Source organism: Coenobita brevimanus, chromosome 105 (genome assembly GCF_032717465.1).
Source record: "Coenobita brevimanus isolate Jiangsu-jjx chromosome 105, ASM3271746v2, whole genome shotgun sequence".
NCBI lineage: Eukaryota > Metazoa > Arthropoda > Malacostraca > Decapoda > Coenobitidae > Coenobita > Coenobita brevimanus.
This window is the reverse complement of record NC_137058.1, coordinates 23,791,912-23,814,960: the sequence shown is the minus strand read 5'-3', so window position 1 is coordinate 23,814,960 and position 23,049 is coordinate 23,791,912. Positions and strand designations below refer to the sequence as shown.

Genomic DNA, 23,049 nt, shown 5'->3' with positions numbered 1-23,049 from the left:
GTATACACTCCTATTCGTTATCACATAATCTAATATAGATTTTTCCTCATTATTTCTTGTGTTTACTCTTGTCCATTTACCTTTACATTTTTCTGTTCCATTTACAATTACACCTTTAACATTTTCTACCATTTGAATCAGTGCTTTGCCTGCTTCATTTTTCCCTACATTATTTCCAACTATACCATCTTCCTGATTTCTTATTTTTGCATTTAAGTCTCCAATTATTATATAATCTTCACCCACTTTTTCTATGTTTCTAATGTGTTCTTTGAGATACTGAAACTGTTCCCTAATTTTATTGTTTGTCACCCTTCCTTCTGTTTTTCCATATACACTAATTACATTCAGTGCTCTTTTTCTGGTTTCTATTCTTACTGTCATTTCTTCTGTATCTTCTGTTTCCTCACTGATTTTTACTGTGTTTAACTGTGAATTTATTTTGACCATAATTTCTATTCCTCCACCCACCTTATTTTCTCTGTTATTATTATATGCTTTATATCCTTCTAACTTCACCACTTCTCCTCTTCTCAAGAACGTTTCATTAAGTACTATAATTTCTGGGTCTATTTTGTTTGTCACTTCTCTTAAACTTACTTGCTTTTCTTTAATTCCTCTACAATTTGCATACAAAATTTTAATATTATTTTTACCATAATTTTGATACTCTATACTGCTAAGTTTTCTATTTTCATTTGTTTTAAGAGTAACTTTGTTCTTTATTTTGTCTTCTTTTTCCCTGTCATTTATATTCTCATTTTCCCTCACATTCTTTCTTCCTGCAAGTTTTTCATTTCCTTCCATATGTCTTCCACTCTTGATATCAATTTTTCTAATACTATTTTTCTGCTTTCCCCAAAATTTTCTTCCTTCAATATTTCTCTTATGTTCCTCATTTTTGTTTCACTATTTTCATTTACTATTTTGTCTTTTGTTTCCTCATGCACATAGTTGCAGAACGGCCATGCCACATTGAGTACACCGCTTCCCGTCCGATCAGCGAAGTTAAGCAACGTTGGGTCTGGTTAGTACTTGGATGGGTGACCGCCTGGGAACACCAGATGCTGTTGGCATACCTACGTGTCCAGTGGGGTTGGTGAAGGATTAGTGCCCCTCCCTGTAAAACAATTAACTCTAAGCCCTTGACCACCCCGTTTGGGATACATGGCGTCTGGCAATGGATGGATGGACAATACCCTTTTTCAAAGAATCTACACCTTTCATTTCTTATATGATAAAACCTACATCCATTCCCTTTCATACATTTTCCTTTCTTATAGTACTTGCATTCAATGTTCCTTCTTTCTATGACTGTCTCATTTATTCTCACTATATGTTTGTACCTACACTCTTTTCCAAACTTACATTTTCCTCTAGTAAAATACCAACATTCCTTTATTTCCTTGCCCTCTTCCAGATTTCCCTGTCTTTTTTGTTGTTTAACTTTTTCTGTACTTTCTTTCTGTTGTTCTTTTTCTCCTTCTGCCATTTCTTTTTTACCATTTTCTTTTCTGTCAGTAGCTTCATAATTTTCTTGTTCCTTATGCTTCTCTCTATCAGTTACTGTTACTTCACTATCTATTACATTATCCTCACTGGTTTTCACTGCTTGGCTGTTTTTCCCTTCTATTTCATATATTTCACTTTGTTTTTTATTTTCATTTTCTATTTCTATCTCTTTTTGTTTGCTTTCTCCAATTTTTTCTATATTTTGTCTGTATTCTGCTCTTTTTCTTTTCCTGGTTTCTTCTTCCATCTTGTCATACTGTTCTTTAAGTTTTTGTTGACTCTCAATATCTAATCTTCTTTCCAATGCAGTGTTTTCTTCCTTTACTACAATTAGGATTTCTCTTAGTTTTTCCTCATTTATTTTTGCTTCTTCTTTTTCAATACTTTCATACATGACCCTTTCTTCCAAATTTTTAATTATTTTCCTCAGATTTTTACATTCTTTTTCTTTTTCACCAAAAGAATTTTTCTTTCTATTTTCTTCATATTCTTTTTCTACTTTCTTTTGCATTTCCTCTGCCTTTTCTTTCTCTTTAAGCAATATTTCCTTCTCCTTTTCACTTTGTTCATATCTTTCCCTTGATTTCTCGAAATTTTCTTCCATTTTCTTATATCTTTCTGCCATAATTTCCAATTCCCTATGAGCAAGTTTTAATCCCTTCTTTTCCTTGCCTACTTCATTTTCTCTCTCACCTTTAAGACACTGATTGCATTTATACCTTATATTTACACACTCTCCATTGTCCTTTCTAACTGCCTCATATAATTCACTTGTCATTTTGTGTTCAGTGCAATGTCTTCTTGTCCCCATCTGTATGTGAATCCATTCTTCACATCCATCACACCACATTGCTTTGTCTTGTTTCCCCACATATTTTCTGCACCTAGCACACTTTCTTTTTGTATCTGGAGACTTTTGTGTAGATGTAATGATTTCCAAACTGTTAAAAGTAATGTTTACTGAGTCATTCTTGTCGTCTGTCACCTGTTCATTTTTCGTCCTCGCTTCCCAATTTTCCGTTTTTGTTTTTCAACATTTTTCCGTGCTTCTGTGTCTTTCATTCTAGGCTTCCGTTTCTTCCCATTTTCTTGTTGTTTATCCTTCTCCTCCTCACTGTCGTCGTTGCTGACAAACAGGAAGTAATGAGATAAATATTTAGTGAAGGAGGCAGACATCAAGAATATGACCAGTTTAGGAGAAGGCTAGGAAAACAGAACAGTAAATAGTCTGAAAATGTATAAAACAGAACTGGATGAAAGTACTATAGAGGTGGAATGATTTGGGAGAAAAAAGGAAAGCTTATCTAGCAGACTGGGACAGAAAAAGAAATACTGTACTATGTAACTTAGGAAATAATTGCATACTTCTTGAAGGGAAAGGTAATAAAAAATGTGAATACCAGAGTAGTATAATTACTGAGCTAAACTGGAAAAATACAAGTAACACCTGAAACAGGGAAGGTGACAAATATGGGAAAAAAAAACTATAGCTAGATATATAGAAACTGAATGAACAACTGTTCCAGTACACACATCTGATAACCTGTATTTTCCAGTTGGTGTACTGGTCATGGCTGGATGACAAATGTGGAAATTGCTGCAAAAGAATGGAGTGTTACTGCATCACTTTTGTGCTGGTGCTGCAATGAATGTCAGCTTTATAAAGAAGTAAATTAGTCTCCATGCTAAAAATAATTCTCCACTAACTATGTATTTACATCTTGCAATATAAATTTAGGAACACATCCTCCAAAGACGAGAGCATGGAAGGATGACGAATACCATGAGATGTCATATATGGCTACCGGTAGCTATTTACAAAAAATAATTGAGAAAAGCAATAATATAATTTTGGTGGGTGACTTTAACTGTAAAGAGGTGAATTGGGAGGAATGGTACTCGGGAGGTGGCGAGGATTCGTGGGGCACTATGTTATTAAATATTCATTTTTCATCATTCATTGCCAGACGCCATGTATCCTAGACAGGGTGGCCAAGGGCTAGCCCTTGGTTATTAAATATAATAATGAATAATGTGATGACGCAATGGGTCAAACAAGAGACACGGTTTCGAGGTCAGGACACACCAGCAAGGTTAGATTTACTGTTTACCAAAGAACCCGATGTAATAGAATCATTGAAATATTTCTGTCCTTTAGGAAAAAATGATCATGTGGTCATTGAGATCCAGATGTTAATAGGGAACGTTGGGCCAAGAGACGAGCTTCATAGACAGGGAAGATACAACTTTGGGAAAGCAAATTTTACAGGATTGAGAAACTTTTTTGAAAATGCAGATTGGAGAAAATTCAGAGAAACAAGAGAGATACAGAGGAAGTGGGATATCTTTCTAGACCTCTATAATTTGGGAGTGGAAAAATTTGTACCAAGAGTAAGAGGGAAAGAAAACAGGAAAAAGGAGTGGTTTAATAGAAGGTGTATGATAGCAAAAAAAGAGAGAGATAAGGCATGGAACAATTGGAGAAAGAGAGGTAACAACAGAACAAAGGAAGAATGTAAAAGAACAAGCAACAAATACACAAGAATACGTAGAGAAGAAGAAAGGAATTTTGAAAAAGGTAGGAGGAGGCCGTAGCACGGGCCGAACAGGGTAGTACTCCCGAGGGGAATGGGAATGCTGGTGATAGGGAGAGCTGGAGCTCCTGTTTCACTAGCTATCTAACCATCCCCCTTTGCTGACCTTTTCAGTGTGACAGTAACATGGAGAGTAGACCAGCATACTCTCCCAAACATTTCCTCTAACTATGCACTACACCACATGCATTTTACATTTCACACAACATATCCCACTACGTTACAGGGGTTGGCGCCAGCAAGGGCATGCGGCCAGAAAACTTTGCCCCCGCTACCTAGTGACGGACTTCTGGGGGGAGGCGTGGCGGGGGTTCCGCCGGCATAGATCATGGGTCCAAGGCGAGATGGGGCTCGGGCCTGTGCTAGAGGGTACAGGGCATTGCGGTTCCCAGGCTGCCGCTTCCGCCCAATAGAGAGGGGCCCGAACCTGCGAGTAGCGCCCCAGGAGGCTGCCCTATCAGTGGGTGTATAATAGCGGGATAGTTGCAGTGCCAAGACGCGCTTGGAGGGTGTCCCTGCAGCTGTCCTGGCAGGGTGCCCCGAGGCCACTACCACAGCCACTGGTAAGCTGGTGGGCTAGGGGTCCCAGATCCTTTCCTGGACCTGGGATTGTGCAGTGAGTGGGACATGTGCTGTGTCTGTCCCCATTTATTAATACTGAAGATGACAAAACAAAAAAGGTTTCAAAGCAAGCCTGAGGACAGTAAATCACCCATGGGGATGAGGGTGGGTTCATGGAATGTGGGAAGTTTGAGGGGAAGAGCAGGGGAAGTCGTTGAGGCATTCAGTAGGAGGTGGGTGGATGTGGCGTGTTTGCAGGAAGTCCGGTACAAGGGTGGATCAGCCAGAAAGATTGTTGGGAAGGACTGTTGCTATAAGTTGTTTTGGCAGGGGGGGACACGGATATGGAGGTGTTGGTGTGATGGTTGCGGAGAAATGGGTGGAATATGTTATGAATGTTTTGAGAGTAAGCGATAGGATATTCTATCTATCTATTGCCAGACGCCTCAATCCCGTTTGGGGTGGCCACAAACAAATCGCCTCCAAGTCGCCCTGTCCCCCGCCATTTCACTGCCCTGCTGCTCCCAACTCACACCCCCCTCTCTCATATACCTCTCCACCCCATCCCTCCATCTCATCCTCGGCCTCCCCCTCCCTCTTCCCCCCTCCACCTCACTCACATACACTCTCTTCGTCAGTCTTTCTGTTGGGAAGAAAGATAGCTGTGATTATATCGGCATATGCTCCACAGGCAGGATTGGATGAATCAGAGAAAGATAGATTTTGGGATGATTTAATACGTGTAGTGGGTGGTATGCGGGATGATGAGATAGTGATTTTGGGAGGGGACTTAAATGGTCATGTAGGTGAAGCGGCACAAAGTTATGAAGGAGTGCATGGGGGATGTGCATATGGTCTAAGGAATGCAGAAGGGGAAAGGATACTCGAGTTTGGGGAGGCAACGGACATGATTGTGTGCAACACATATTTTAGGAAAAGAGACAGTAGGTTAATTATGTATGAGTCTGGGGGAAATAGCAGTCAGATAGAATATTTTCTGGTTAGGAGGGCCGATAGGAGGTTAGTGAGGGATGTTAAAGTTATAGGAAGTAAGGTGTGTGTGCAGCAGCACAAACTATTGATTTGTGATATGGTGCTTAAAGAACAAGTGATGAAAAAGAGGACTTATGTACCTAGGAGGAAAATATGGAAGCTGAAAAACCAAGTAGTAAGGGATGCCTTCTATAGCAAGTTGAGGAGAGTGGTGGCTGAACAGGGAGCTGTAGACAGAGGTGTTAATGAACAGTACAGAGCCCTCAAGAACAATTTCTTGAGAGTTATTGATGTAACATGCGGCTGGACAAGAGGACCACCAAGACATAAAGTAACTTGGTGGTGGGATGAGGGTGTAGAAGCTGCAATTAAGGAGAAAAGAAGGCTTTTCCGGGAATGGAAGAAGGGTGGTAGCAAAAAGGAATATTTGGCTGCCAAGCGTAGGGCTAGGAGAGAGGTATACAGGGCAAAGTCTGAGTCACAGAGACAATTACTTGATAACCTAAATCATGGGGAAAGGAAAAATATATTTAGGGTGGCAGGTCAGGTGAAGAGGGATAATCGGGATATCATAGGTGAGCAGTGTGTGAAGAATGATGGAAGGGTAGTGGTGAACAGTGAGGATATTAAAGATGCATGGAGAGAGCATTATAACCGGTTGTTGAATGAGGAGTTTGACTGGGACAGGGAAGGTTTGGAGCCAGCAGATCCAGTGTCTGGCCCTTGGCCTTTGATTGATACCGGTACTGCTACTGTGAGTGAGGCAATAGGCAGGATGAGGGTTGGGAAGGCAGCAGGTGTGTCTGGGTTGACTGCCGAAATGTTGAAGGCCTCAGGCGATATAGGGGTGAGTTTAGTCACTGACCTGATAAATAGGATTATTTATGAGTGTGTTGTCCCAGATGATTGGCTGAAGAATGTAATTGTAAATGTGTGTAAAGGGAAGGGTGATGCCCTGGAAAGAGGAAATTGTAGAGGTATAAAGCTTTTAGATCAGATAATGAAGGTAATGGAGAGAGTTTTAGAAGGTAGGATTAGAGAAAGAGTGAATATTGATGAGATGCAGTTTGGGTTTATGCCAGGTAGGGGGACCACTGATGCCATATTCATTGTTCGACAGCTTCAGGAAAAATATATTGGTAGGAGAAGGGATCTTTATTTTGTTTTTGTTGATTTGGAAAAGGCCTTTGACAGAGTCCCTAGAGAGGTGGTGAAGTGGGCAATGAGAAAGCTTGGCTTGGAGGAGTGGCTGGTTAGGGTGGTTATGGCCATGTATGTGGGTGCTCACACCCAGGTGAGAGTGAATGGAGATTTGAGTGATGAGTTTTCCGTGAATGTTGGTGTGCATCAGGGGTCAGTCTTGAGTCCCATGTTCTTTATCATGGTACTTGAAGCCCTTTCACGTGACTTTAGAAACGGACTCCTGTGGGAGTTGTATGCTGATGATTTGGTGTTGATTGCAGAGAATGAAAGGGAGGTGGAGGAAAGGTTTAGGAAGTGGAGAGATGGTATGGGGCAAAAGGGTTTAAGGGTAAATGCAGATAAAACAAAAGTGATGATATCTAGGGTTGGTGGCGGTACTGTCAAAGACGAGGGAAAGTGGCCATGTGCAGTTTGCCACAAGGGCGTGGGAAGTAATTCCATCTTGTGCGGTGTGTGTGATAAATGGGTGCATAAGAGATGTAGTGGTATCAGAGGTAGACTGCGAGATAATGCTGATTTTATGTGTACGGTGTGCCGGGGTGAGCAGATGGAGATCGTCAGACGTGAAAGGACTGAACTTGCTGGTGAATCTCTTGAGTGTGTGGAAGAGTTTTTGTCATTTGGGAGACATGTTGTGTGCTGGAGGTGGGGCTGGTGCTCTGTGGCTAGGGTGAGAAGTGGTTGGAAGAAGTTCAGGGAGCTCTTGCCTCTCCTGACATTGAGAGGGCTCTCCCTACATGCTAAGGGGTCTTTGTATGCAGCATGTGTTAGGAGTGTAATGCTGTATGGCAGTGAGACCTGGGCAGTGAAGGAGGAAGATATTCGCTGGCTCAGACATACAGAAATGACAATGATTAGGTGGATGTGCAGTGCGTCCCTGCGTCCAAGGCCTGGAGGGGCTGGGTTTACAATGGAGGAGTTGAGAGGTAGGATGGGACTGGAGTGTATTGGTGTTGTGATGAGGAGAGGCAGATTGAGGTGGTTTGGACATGTGGAGAGGATGGGGGATGATAATTGGGTGAGGAAGGTGAGAGGTGTTAATATTGGAGGTGGGGTTATGAAGGGTAGACCGAGAAAGACATGGGACGAGGTCATTAAGTGTGACCTTAGGGTTAAGGGACTGAACAAGGAGGCTGCAATGGATCGTGCAGTGTGGAGAGCCGCCACTAGGTGACCAAGGCCGACACATGCAAGCATGTTGGAGCCTTTAAAAACAAAACGAAATGATAATAGACAAATGCAAGGATGAACCCAAACTGTTTTATAGATTTGTTAATGGCAAACTGAAACAAAAGGAAGGAATCACCAAACTGAAAGTAGAAGGGGAGGTCTATAAGGATGCGGCAATGCAAGCAGAAATATTGAACAAACGTTTCCAATCAGTTTTCACTAAAGAAAAGAAGCTTGTGGAAGGGGAGGGAGTGATTAGAAATGTTCCGGTGATAAAAGATATGAAAGTAGAGGTACAGGAAGTGTATAAATTACTTGAAACTCAAGATGTAAGGAAAGCCCCAGAACCTGATGGAATTTCTAATTGGGTACTGAAGGAATGCAGAGAACAACTGGCGGATAAAATTCACAGTTTAATCGTATGCTCACTGGAAGAGGGGAAAGTGCCACAAGAATGAAAGAGGGCAAATGTGGTACCAATTTACAAGGGAGGAAACAGGGAAGAACCCCTGAATTATAGACCAGTGTCTCTAACCAGCATGGTCGCAAAATTGTGTGAGAGAATCCTGAAAGACAGATGGATAAAATATTCGGAAGAGATGAATATTTTGGCTGAATATCAGTTTGGATTTAGAAGTGGAAGGTCATGTGTTTCTAACTTTTACTCAAGAGCGATTGACGTGGTACAGGAGAGAGATGGTTGGGGGGATTGTGTGTACTTAGAGAAGGCCTTTGACAAGGTACCTCATAAGAGACTAATGTGGAAACTAGAATATATAGGAGGACTGAAGGGGAAACTTCTGGAATGGATGAGAGACAGACAAATGAGGACAGTAATAAAGGATAGGATGTAAGCAACGTTGGGTCTGGTTAGTACTTGGATGGGTGACCGCCTGGGAACACCAGATGCTGTTGGCATCCCTACGTGTCAAGTGGGGTTGGTGGAGGATTAGTGCCCCTCCCTGTAAAACAATTAACTCTATGCCCTTGGCCACCCCGTTTGGGATACATGGCGTCTGGCAATGAATGAATGAATGATGTCATTATTTACTATAAATTTGTATTACATGATTTTACACTTGGGTACAGTCACACCACAACTGTCACACCTACACCGTGTATTACATACATTACGCTACATAACAATTAGTTGTTAATGTGTTTCATAATCATGAATAATAACTTAATATTGGTATGAAATAGATGCAAATATTTCATATCATTATTTTGGCTTTCATGATTATCGGTTCTTGCTGGCCTAATGCCCGTTCAGGGTGATGGCCATTTATTAATGAAAAAAACAGCAGAGACCTGCCCAGTAACAAACAAAAGGGTATGTGACCTATTCCCTTTAGTATTCACTTCTGTTAATAGATTATACCTTTGTCAACAAACTATCTGTATAACCTCTGTGTGAATAATACACTTCAAATGTTTGATCCGACTGACAAGCAAAAGTATAGTAATACCTCCCATTATATATTTATCTATCTATCTATCTATCTCGATCTATCTCTTTATCTATATATCTTTGTCTGTCTGTCTGTCTCACTCTCTCTCTCTCTCTATCTGTCTCTATCCATCTCTCTCTCTTTCTCTATCTCTCTGTCCATCTCTCTATCTCTATACCTCTCTCTCTTTCTATCTATCTATTTATCTCTATCTACTTAACAGTCTCTATTTATCTATCTGTCTATTTATCTATCTCTATCTATTTATCTATCTCAATCTATCTCTCTATCTCTTTATCTGTTTGTCTGTCTCTGTCTCTCTCTATATGTATATATATCTGTATCTATCTATCTATATGTCTGTCTATATCTGTCTCTATTTCTATCTATCTGTCTATGTCTCTGTCTCTATCTATCTCTCTGTCTATCTCTATCTATCTCTCTGTCTCTATCTCTGTCTGTCTGTCTCTTTCTCTCTATCTGTCTATCAATATATATGGGAGCCTCTCTGGTACAGTGGAAAAGTGTGCATTTCGCACACTGAAGAACGAGGGTTTGTGCCCCGCCAGGCTAATAAACTTTGGGAGCGTTCTTCTCGCCACTTACTGCATTAGCGGACACAAGGTGTGCTGTGGTTGAACCAGTGTCGCATACTATTTAAAGTATGCTTGCACCCAGTCACCTTGCGTGGGCCAATTACACTTGGTTCACAGACTACACACACATCCAAAGCCACTCCAACACAACAATTACACTTACAAGCACTTCTCACCCTACATACAATCTCTACCAGACAGCCTAAGCCAGTTGGTAGAGATACATTGGCTGTATCGTCTCCACTTCGGTGGGGATAGGCCAGTCCTGCAGTGGACACTCAAACGGTTGATGAGATATAATATATATATATATATATATATATATATATATATATATATATATATATATATATATATATATATATATATATATATATTGTTTAGTTACTGTATTTATTTACTCAGGTATGGCAGAAAGAAGAGGATGTGGACGTCGTCGTGAGCCTCGGGCCAACAAACCTTAGGATATTATGAAAAGGGGAATGATTATCTGTTGTTATCACTCCGGCCAATCATTTAGTGAGATAAGCCGAGAGATGGCCATAAGCCGGAACACGGTGAAGGCCTGGGTTCGGCGGTATGAGGAGGAGGGCCATGTAATGACCAGACTGCGATCAGGCCAGCCACGAACAACACTGCCACAGCAGGACGCAACGCTCTACGCCACAGCAGTCCAGGCACCATTAGAGACTGCGATTACAGCAACACGGTATGGTATCTATTATGTTTATATACCATATCCAATATGTTATGTATTAAAGCGTTTACAGTCTATTCAGTTCTTTGCAGTGGTTTTTCACAAAGTTATGAACCAAAGGAATTGCTAAGAATATTGGTCTTCCGGTGATGTTTAGGATACGCACAACTAGTTTCCGTAGTTGCAAATCTGTTGCAGATGTTACTTCCAGTGTGGCATTGATAGGTAACTTCACCTAGGTCATGAGCTCTTTTCATAGATTGTATGTTATGGAAGTGAAGGGCACCTTTTGGTTATGCCAGGCATACCTCCACCCTTCAAATAAAAGTCTAAATGGTATTAGTGTTTTACCCACCGAAATATGTATTATATTTTAAAATACTCTTCTCTTTCTGTAGGGAACTTCACCTGCCATGCAACATACGCAGAACCCGTAATCGGCTACTGGATCCTGGTCTTGCCTGCCATGTCCTGTCTAGAAAGCCATTCCTGACTGCAAAATATAAGGCTCAGCGATTAGAATTTGCTGAGAGGTATGCTGCATATGACATGGAATTCTGGCGGTCTGTGATATTCACATACGAGAGAAGTTTTACAGCGGTGTCCGCACCAGAGAGTCACTGCAGACAACACACCGAGGAAAGATATAATGCAAGATATATAATGTTCAACAGATCAGGCCGGGTCAGCCAATCATGCACGGGTGGATGTGGTATAGTGGGGATGGGGAACTTGTTTCAGTTGAGGGAAATTTAAATGCAGGTGAATATATCAATATTCTAGAAACCTCCCTCCTACCTAGTGTGTGGGGTTATGCAATCGAGGAGCCCCTTTCCTTCAGGACAGATCTCCGATCCATGCTTGTCGATTAGTGCAGGAGTGGTTCACACGGCACCCAGAAATACGTCTGCTTGACTGGCCTGCTAAGGGCTGTGACATGAACCCAATAGAAAACCTATGGGGGATTATATGTAGAGCGTGGGAGATAGGAGACAAAAGGAGGTATAATTAGTAAAAGCATGGAAGTTTGGGAGAGTGTTAGAGGGCGACCCGACATCTGCTCGCACCTGGTGGAGTCCCTCCCAGTACATCTGCAGCAGGTAATATAGGCTGAAGGGGGTTGGACAGGTTATTAATCAGGCATTTACTGAGTCATGTAATACATTGAGCCTAATGTATATTACGTAACTTTTTACGTAACTCAATAAATCTGATATGGGTGACGAATCATTAATTCCACCTTTGTGTATTTTTTATACAATGTTTCAAATACTTTAATATAAAGGGTCACTGTTACTACCATACCGTAGGACATATCCATCAATGAAAAATGTAATCTGTTCACGATGATAATATATTGGAAATCTTAGCTGTGGACAGCTATGAAGCCAAAAGATTGTTGGCCGACGTAGGCAGAATATGTAACAGTATGGACAAAGATATATATATATATATATATATATATATATATATATATATATATATATATATATATATATATATATATATATATATATATATAATGCAGTGTTAGAAATAGTTCATAATCTATATATAGTTATTACTATAGATGTCATTGTCCGGCGGACCAAACAGTTTTAATGGAGGATTCACACAAAACTTACACAGATATTTTGTTAGAAAAAATATAATTTAGTAACAAAAGCCAATATTCAGGGGACTAAGTCACTTACCCTTTTGACTGTTATAGAGCAGGTTTCTGTTGTATCTTTTTATTTTATTTTTTTAATTTAATAATTTAGGCCAGTAGTGTGTCTGTTGGCTATGCCATCCCGCCAACCCCATATCACGTCAACAAATGGCCCTTGTGCTGCATGTGAATCCGTTTCAAACTGAACACTTCGGAGTATATTTCCTCAGGCATCCCCTGTTGATGGTCTGTATAATTTTTCATTCTCAGATCATACGGCGTGCATCAGTCTCGAATATAGTATTTACAATACAATGCACTAACCTTTGAACTATATCATTGCATAATGACATGTAAAACCAATACAGTCACTGTTCATGAAATGTTTACTAGAGCAGGTACGATATGTTGGATGTGTTCAGATGCTCTGCCCCGTGGTAGCCGTGGCTTCCCATGACAGCCTGGTCAGGGACTTTTTGCCGCGAGTGTACTCCACCACCAAGACAATCACCCACCCGCCTACGCACGGCCGCCTCACCACGTGGCCCAAGCTCCTCGCCACCCACACCCGTCCTCACCACTGCCACTACCAGATCCAGCTGGGTCTCCCGCCCACCAGCTAGATACACATCCACACCCTCACCCACACCTGTCCTCACCACCACCACTACCAGATCCAGCCTGCTCTCCCACCCACCAGCTAGATACACATCCACACCCTCACCCACACCCCCATCACCCACAAAACTAACCACCTCCAGCAGCTCCTGGCGACCCCCTAAAATCCAGGTCGCCTCACCTGTCTCCAGCCTCCAGCCAGGGGGTGTTGGCCACTCACCACCTTCAGAAATGAAGATACACCAGGTGACCTGGACCCCTGCCCAGGGGAAACACCAGCGTATCCAAGGGACACCTCAACTCCTCAGCCTCCTCGTGAAGACACTGCAGACCCCCACCCTCCACGTCTCCTACACCCTGCACCAGAGACCCAATCCACCCACCCACCACTGGACCACTCTCCTCCACCACCTCACACCGGCCCACTGCAGCACAACCTCAGACAAACTACCACCTCCAGCCAGAGGGACGTGACTTTTTCCTCACCGACGATGGTGAAGTGCCCACCCCTATGGGAAGCCCAGGGAGGGGTGTCGCAACACCCATCCCACAGAGGACCCACGGCCAGGGTGGCAAAATACCCAACCACAGGGAAAACCACAGGGGGTACATAGAGTGCGTAAGGGATCCGAGCCAGAAGGTCCTATGTCCCCCACCACCATGCGCCCCTCTTCCTCTCAAGCAGACCCACCAAGAGGTATGCGGTGCTGGTACATTACCGTACACTCCAGCCAGACCAGCACTCGCCAGGATCGGGGTGGGACTTGTCTCAGCACAGTCCCAAGCAGCACTGCTGTGACAGCCACTGTACACACCGTAGAAGGGACAACCACTGTATGCCCTTCAGCTGTTACCCCCTGCAGCCCCGTGGTGACAGCCACTGTACTCACGACGGCTGCAGCCACCCCTGGAACCAGCCTTGAGGTGACAGCCACTGTAAGCACGACGGCTGCAGCCACCCCTGGAATCAGCCTTGCGGTGACAGCCACTGTACGCACTGGACAGGAAGTGATGGCCATTGTACACACTTCGGCTGGTAAACCAGGAACAAGCAGAACCATGGTGACGGCCACTGTATGCACTGGGGAAGGGATGGCTACTGTATGCCCTTCGTCTGCCACCTCCTTAGGGAACAGCCCTGTGGTGACAGGCATTGTACACACCGAGCAGGAAGCGACGGCCACTGTATGCACTTCAGCTGTTGTCTCTAGGGCTCGTGGAACCGTGGTGACGGCCACTGTACGCACCGGGGAAGGGACGGCCATTGCATGCCCTTTGTCCACTGTCCCTGAGACTATCCCTTTGAAGGAAGTCCCTGGCTCGGCCCACCACCCCTCCGGAGGCTGAGTGGGACGTCTCTTTCTCTCTCTCCTCACAGGTGCAGTCTCCCAAAAGGAGTTGCAGATCGAGGAGTTGTGGCGAGGGCCCATCCTGAGCCTGGGGATCCTTGCCCTGCAGGCCACCTCTGGACGACGCCCGCTGCTGATGGACTCTACAAGGAAGGGACACCACAGCCAGTGGCGGTCCAACCTTGCAGAGACCACAGCCCCCAGACATCCAGGGGCACCCCCAGGACCCCAGGGTGGGGCCTCCCAAGCTCCACCTGCAGACAACTTTCCTCCAGGAGCAGGTGAAGGCATGCACACCTGTTAGCCCTGTTCAGCCCCAGTCCAGAGGGTCACCTCCCAGGTCAAGGCCCCACTGGGAAAGGGCTTCCCTGCACAATGATCAGCAACCCCATCCAGACGACATCACCCCTGGCATTGGTCCTGTGCCTCCTATGGGAAGGCACACCTGACGAGCTACCTCCCACACCCGGGTGCCATCTGTAATCAGTCCAGTCCCCAGCAGCCTGGGCTAAGCCTGACAGTGTCCCTATTAATCTGTACATGTACAGTATATCATTGTGGTGTATTATAAGGATTGTAAGGCAATATATGTGTAAGGTTGGTCTGCTGAGTTTTTATGCCCTGTTCCTCTTGTAGTGTATTCTAGTTCCAGTCTCGAAAGAGAACCCCGGCTCAGTAGCTAGCATTCTGAGGATGAGAAGTCAACCTAAGAACACCTAGCATAACACTCTATAATGTTTTATTTATGTGACTGCTTGTTAATTGTGTAATTTAAGTCCATAAGCTAATAATTTACAGTGTTATGTAATGTACAAAAACTGTGCCATGTTGTGGTTGTCTCCAAGTTGGTAACTGTGCTCTCTCTCTCTAGAATACACCAGAACTGTGGAGAAGTAGATGTTTCTCGAATAATGCAAGCCTATATAAGGATGGGGAAGAGACTATTTTGAGTTCGGTCGGTTTTCAGTTCAGTTTGAGCGTAGTTCAGTGTCAGCGGTTGTGGAAATAGTGAAGTGTTGTTGGCATGCATTAAGTGTCAGTGCAGTGCAGTTTGTATATTTTCGGTACTTGTGAAAACAGAGAAGTGTTGTCAAGCATTAAGTGTAACTGCAGTTATAAACATTAGTATAGCTCCAGTGTTTGTGAGAATAGTGAGGTGAAGTTGGACAGCATTAAGTGTAATTACTTGGAAAATAAAGATAGTGAACTCTTACAAGCCAGTGTTTATTTACAATGCCTGAGCTTATCTTGTGTGCTGTACACCTAAAGGCTGACCATAGGAAGAACAACTTACTGGGCAACGTCCTTCCTGTACTGAACTACTGCTGTTGGAGCCTGTGGCAGTGTGGGACTGGGACATAACACTGATATAAGGAGTGTGGATAATTTCAGTGCTGCAGTGAGTCGAACTTTCGACATGGAAGCAGGAGGTGTGCAAACAAGGTCTCGAGCTGGGCAGGAGAAGGAAATGTCTCTGGCGACAATTGTGAAGCTATTACAGGCACAGAAGATAGAACTCAAAGAACAATTACAAGCACAAAGTGTCCAATTACAAGCACAGAATGAAGGACTTCAGGCCCTGAAGATAGAACTCAAAGAACAATTACAGGCACAGAAGAAAGAACTCCAAGAACAATTACAGGCCCAAAGTGAAGAACAGAAAGAGCTCAGAATGAAATCAAAGAACAACTGCAAGCACAGAGTGAACAACTACAGGCACAATGTGAAGAACAAAAAGAACGTTATGAACAACTTCAAGAGGCATCACAGGAGCAACAAAGGGAAGTACAACTGAGGGTGCAAGGACAGCTAGATACACTCCTGGGGAAAATGAAAAAAGAACAGCAACAACTTAAGGAGGAAGTAGATGCCAAGCTAGAGCAGCAGAAGTATGAGGGAAGCAACAATGTGATGGAGTGTAAACAGCATGTAGATAACCAGCATAAGATTAGCGAGGGACTAGTGACAGAGTGCAGACAGCATGTAATCAACCAGCTAAAGATTAGTGAGGGAATTGTGATGGAGTGCAGAGAGAATGTAGATAGCCAGTTGAGGCATGTAGTCGACCATGTGAAGATAATTAGTGAGAAAATGATGCTGTAGCGAAATATTGCACTGCTGAGCCTCAGGTTAGTGTACAGGGAGCATATGAAAAGAATGGACAGTGTATGGTGAATCTTGACGGATCCCAAGCATCTAGAGGCAGCACTATAGGGATGAATAATTAAAATATAGGAGATTTAAGTCCTGGCCTTAATTATGATGCCCCAGTTTTTAGATCCTAAACCAGTGAAGTGCATGGCTATAACGGGGGGGGGGGGGACTATCGTATAGTTAATAACAGGTATTGTGTGTCAGCACTAGGCCTAGCTGCCTCATAGAATGCTATGCCTCTCATATTGAGATATTCTCCTGCAGGGAGGACTTTGGTATCAAAGTGGGGTGTGTAGCCAGTGATGATATGTAGGACAGTGTTCTGTTATGTCTGGAAGGTGCTGTAGTGATAGGATTGCCTGTGCCAGGGAAGCTGAGAACATCACTGATCTGATGTACCGGGTAGGTACTGTTTGTAAAGTAGGTCAAGTGCATCATTTTGCTGTCTTAGGTCTGTCCTTGTAAGTGTCCTGAGTCTGGGGGTGCACCGCCTCTTGAGGTTTTGTATACTGTCCTTGAAGGTGAGTCTGGTGTCATATGCCATTCCAAGGATCTCAGTGGAGGTTGGCATGTGTGGTACTGGTACACTGTTAAGTGCAATGGGGGGTATACCAGTACCTGTGGTCATGTCTGCTGTTGGTAATGAGTGAAGTGGTGGATTTGGCAAGAGTGAATGTCAGCATGTTGTCCTCAATCCATTTCAGAAGTGCGCTGAGGAAGTCATGTTGCAGTGTATGGTACTGGCTGTGTCTGTGATGTTGGGAAGTGACAGAAAAGTAAAAACCTCATGGAGCAAACTATGGTTGTAACGGACTTGAATTGCACACAGTTAGTCCAGTGTGGAGAGTCAGTAGCTATATTCAAAACAGTAATGAAATGAGTTTCTAACTGAATAATGGACTCCTGGTGTCATGTGTCAACGATCATACGGGGTAAATTCGAAGCAAAGAAATGGCTAGCAATGGAACAGAAACAGAAAAGAAGATGTAGAAATGGTTTTGGCATTGATGTGGTCTTGCTGTAGACGTGGTCTTGGCATTGAGGTGATCTTGGCGTTCAAGTGGTGTTGGTGTAGCCGTGGTCTTAGTGTGTAAATGGTCTTGGCATTGAATTGGTTTTGGTGTAAAAATGGCCTTGGCATTGAAGTGGTAGTGGTTTTGGAGTGGTCTTGGTGTAAAAATGGACTTGGCGTGTAGGCCTAAGTGAAGAGGAACAATTAAAATTACCAATAAAAGTTCTTGTTTGGTACATAAATCAATCACTGTTATAATCAATCGGCTGTTTTCCTTCGTTTACGAGGCCTTAAATCATTGGTGTCATCCCTTTTTCGCTTCCGCCCACCACCCTCCTGCCTGATGCTGAAATATCTGTACTCGGGACTCCCTACCTTCCTTCGCTTCCGCCCAGCGTCATCACTAGCCTCTCTCTTTCTCTTGCGTCCACGACCTTCCTTCTCCACATTCAAATTTTTACACGCACAGCACTGTATTTTATCAGTTTTCCTACGCTTCCGTCCTACATCAACACATTCTTCCCTTTTTCTCTTACGTCCACCACCTACCTGCCTCCCAATCAACCTCTCATACAATGCAATATCTGGCTTTTCACAACCCTCCACACTCTCACCTGTCAACCCCAGACACTTCCTCAGCTGGGACTCGATAAACCTCCGCTCAGCCATCTGTCCCTCCTCCTCCTCTTCACCCAATCCCTAGCCATATGTGGAGCACTTCAGACACCCCAGATGCTTCAAGACATCCATCCCGATCAAAACCTCTGGAGTGTCCATCACCTCAAGCACAACACCTTTCTCAACATACACCGTCTTGCCACAAATTTCAACACTTACATTAGGTACAAACATTGATATAACATACATTTTGTCAGGCCCCATTACAGTTATAGGCTCATCTAATGGTTTGAGTTGCCAATTATGCATGGACACAACTCGGGGTGGAATATTAACCCGAGCTGCCCCTGTGTCCGCTCTGACCCTCATATTTATTCCCAATACCCGAGCCATCATTGTGCCTGCATACCATGGTAGTATTGGCTCATTAATATATCTAACAGGGAAAAATATATGCGGTATTTCTGAATCCATGTTAATTGTGCATTGATGGCTGAATAGCACATCTGTGCCCAGAACACATTCCCTCTCAGCAACATTAAAAGTTACCCCAAAACAGGGCCTGATGACCAAATGGTCACTCAGTCCTAAACGAAGCTACCCAACTGAACCAGCAAACCCAACCAGGGGTAAATTTTCCTCAATAAACTTACTTTTTAACGAAAATCTCTCGACGAACCTGAATGGAATTGCAGTTATGGGACACTGGGTGTCCACTAAAAATGTTACTTTTTTGACCACAAACCTCCCCCTCTACAGTTAAACACCCCCATCTCCACTTGGCCGGGATATAGAACCCACTAGCCATTCTTTTAGTATCAGCAAATACTCAGTTCGTTATACCCTCAAATTATCTTTGTACAACGGATTAGTATAACAAATATTTTGATAACGGTATACGGACGAATAGTCAATTCCTCTGAACTAATGAACACCAACCCTTCTTCCACCACATCACCGACACAACTGATTTTTTTTTTTTTTTTTTTTTTTTTTTTTTTTTTGCCTATCGACCATTGAGGCCGGAGCCTCTGGTCATTAAGGCAAATATATATATATGTATATATATTGACACATATATACATATATATACAAACATATATATATACATACATACATACATACACACATCCATGCAGATGAACATACACACTTTCATGCACACGTACATATATATATAATAATTTTTATTTTATTATTTTTTTGTAGTTTTATTTTTATTATTTTTATTTATTTTTTATATTTTTAACCTTATATTACTTATAAAAAAAAAAAAAAACCTAATTTAAAGACCCTAAAACTAACCACCTAACAGACAAATCGCTAACCTATACTAAATCCTAAGAGACAAATAACTAGGCCTACACTAATATTCAAAAAGCCTCGACCAAGAGAACACAATCGACTGCAGATATGTAATGCTTTTCTACATTACATACCTGCACTCATCACCTGATGACTGTCAGTCGAGGCACAACCTAATATAGGGGACATCAATATACGAAAGGGAACCAGACGAGTCAGGAACATTTCCATATACGTCAGCTGTCGTCCCTAATTAGAATAACTTAAGCAAGATAATATAATGTATTTACATAATTTATACAAAAATTGAAGAACCTCGCCCAGCAGACTACCATCGACTGCAAGTGCCCAATACCTTCCTATATTGCACACTTGCACTCATCAGCTGGTGACTGTCAGGCAAGGAACTTGACTTAATGTAGGGGACATCTATATTAGAAATAGATCGGTGGGAGGAGGAACTATTTAAAATATGTCAACTGTCAACCCTAATTAATATTACAATATATACATATTTACTTTTCATAAAAACCATAACCACACAGTAAAAAAGTCACATCACTCTGATCAGTCCGGTCTCTCTCAAGAAAGCCATCAATTTATCAGTCATAACAATGTCCCCATCACCCAGGATGGTGGAAAGGGTGAAGGGGACGTCTACTGCGCCGCAGTAATTTATAAGTGAAGCACGTTCAATGAATAAATCGCCGACAGCGCAGGATGATATGACTGATAGATAACACCGCATTACAGATGTCACAGTGCGGTGGGAAGCGTCTTTCCATATATGGTTTTATGTGGGTTACAATGGTGGCATTCAGCCGTAGCCGTGCCAACACATTTTCTTCTAGGCGACTTGGACGGTTGGCAGTGTCCCAGTCGCCCAGGTACGGCTTACAAGTTGGAATATTTAGTCTGGTCCACTGACCTTGCCACAGAAGATTTATTGATTTCTTTCCGAGAGATAGACTCGACCGTAGATCACGAGGAACGTCCCAAGTCTCCTCGAGCTCCACAGCCGACTTTGCAAGTAAGTCAGCCTGCTCATTGCCGTAGATACGACAATGACCAGGCACCCAGATCAGCGTGAATGACTTGTTGCATGAATGCTACTTATTAACGATGCGGCCCTGGATCTCGTGAGAGTCCGTAGTACAAGATGCAATTGCCTGAAGGGCTGATTTTGAATCTGAAAATATGACAAATGAGTCATGTCTAGAATTGAGAGCATAGTCTATGGCTTTGTCAATAGCAAAAAGTTCTGAAGTAAACACAGATGTATGAGTCAGCAACCGATACCTGAGGGCACATTCAGTCGACCACACACTTGCACCCACACATTCACTCGACTTGGAGCCGTCGGTGTACAATTGATGGGACCCCAAGTGACGAACAATGATCTTACGAAACAAGTGGTGGACCTCCGCCTCCGGCGCCTTGGCCTTTGGTGTTGGGAGCCATGATACATCCACTGTAAAGCTGGGTGGCTCCCAAGGCGCTATATTTTTAAGCACCAACTTGTCACAGTCACTGGGGTCCACATCAAGCTCCTGAGTCAGTAAGTGGAGGCGAGCGGCAAGTGGCCGACGCACCCCCCTCAGAAGGTGGTGGTATTGACGCAGGGGGGTACAGGCCACATTGCCGATATTACATTTCCTAAATGTCCTTACACCATAGGACAAGGCCAGGTGGTCACGGCGAATACGGAGGGGAGGCACATTCGCCTCCACTTCCATACGAGCTACACGGGTACACCGGACAGCTCCAAGACACATTCGCAAACATTTATTCTGCAACACATCCAATCCTTTCAGAGTGGCATCGGATGCCGAGCCATACACCTGTGCGCCATAGTCTAGCTTTGATCGAATAAGGGACTTATACACCATTAATAAAGATTTTCTGTCGGCACCCCAGGTAGTACCCGCTAGGTACTTGAGGACATTTAACGGTTTATCACAACAAGCAAGCAAAGTATTAACGTGAAGTTTAAAATTCATTCTACGATCAAAATATATTCCTAAAAATTTTACAGAATTTTGAAAAGGTACCGCCTGATTATCCAAAGTTAAGCACAAATTAGGTACGTTACGATTAGTGAAAACTATAGCGGCACACTTACGTACGGAAAACTTAAATCCCCACTGCAAGGCCCATTGGTGGACGGAGTCAAGGGCTGCTTGAATCCGCCCAGCCGAAAATTGTGCATTACGGGAAGAGTGCCATATTGCACAATCGTCAGCGTAGAGTGGGTATTTAAGATTCCTCGGGATGGGAGCTGATGACAGAATATCATTGATCATAATACTAAATAAAGTAGGACTAAGCACACTTCCCTGCGGCACCCCGTTTTCCTGGATAAATATATCTGATGTTACGTTACGGGGCAATTTGACAGAGAAAGTTCTGTCCCTTAAGAAATTTGAAATAAAAACAGGCAAATTTCCTCTTAAACCATAAGCATAGAGCTTCATTAGTACACCGTGTCGCCAGGTCATGTCATAGGCTTTATGGATGTCCAGGAACACCCCTATCATGAATTCTTTATTGGCAAATGCCTCTGCAATACAATGCTCCAAATTCATTAAATGATCTAGTGAACTTCTGTATTTACGGAAGCCACATTGTTGATCATTTAACAAATTCTTCGACTCTAAAACAAAAAGAAGCCTATTGTTAACCATTCGTTCCATGACCTTACATAGACAAGAAGTCAACACAATAGGACGAAATGAAGTGGGATTCATAAGACGACCAGCCTCTTTGGGTATCGGTATGACGTGCGCAAAGTGCCATGAGTTTGGGAACGTTCGAGACGCCCAAATCTCATTGTACAATGCTAACATCTTAATCAGGTTGTCCTGATTAAGATGCTGGATCATACCGTACGTGATGGTGTCTGGTCCAGGGCTGGTGTCTTTACAGGATTTAAGGGCAAGGAGCAGTTCATCTAGCGTAAACTCTTGGTTGTACGGGGAGTTTACGTCTTCTGTGGCAAAGTCTAATATCTGTAGCTCAGCCGTGCGTTTATGATGTTGGAAACGCGGGTCATAATTGGCTGAGCTACTTACATGAGAAAAACTCCTGGCGAGGATGTTAGCAACGTCCACGGGCTCGTCATAGATGTTATTATTTATTTGCAGGGTGGTAATGGGGAAATATGGGCCTTTATTATTTAATATTCTTATAGTGGACCAGACTTTACGTAATGGTGTCGTACGAGTCACCGTGGACACAAAGGACCGCCAGGAGTCACGTTTGGCCCTTCTTATTATTCTCCTTGCCTCAGCCCGTGCCTGTTTGTATGCAATAAAATTTTTCTCAGTGGGCTGACTATCAAAAATCCTGTATCTCCTATTGCGTTTTCTTAATGCTTGTCGGCAATCCGGCGTCCACCAATGTGCTCTATGCTTCGCATGAACTGTAGAAGTCTTGGGAATAGCAGCCTCAGCTGCGTGTAATATGGAAGTAGTTATATTTTCGACCTTAACATCCATGGTCTCCCCAGATATATCTAAATTGGCGATCCTTGAGAAGGATCCCCAATCTGCTTTCTTATAGTTAA

The 23,049-nt window shown here is 43.1% G+C and overlaps 1 protein-coding gene and 1 non-coding gene across 2 annotated transcripts; both read left to right on the top strand.

The window, feature by feature from the left end:
* Window positions 1–957: 957 nt before the first annotated feature.
* LOC145416386 (5S ribosomal RNA) lies at window positions 958–1,076 on the top strand. Its single transcript, XR_013900276.1, has one exon. It is a non-coding gene; the product is annotated as a 5S ribosomal RNA (ribosomal RNA).
* Window positions 1,077–10,616: 9,540 nt separating this feature from the next.
* On the top strand, window positions 10,617–13,051 carry LOC145416260 (uncharacterized). The gene is made up of 3 exons (XM_080285259.1): window positions 10,617–10,789; window positions 11,176–11,461; window positions 12,797–13,051. Exons 1-3 carry the CDS (start codon window positions 10,617–10,619, stop codon window positions 13,049–13,051), a joined length of 714 nt encoding a protein of 237 aa, XP_080141385.1.
* Window positions 13,052–23,049: the final 9,998 nt, after the last annotated feature.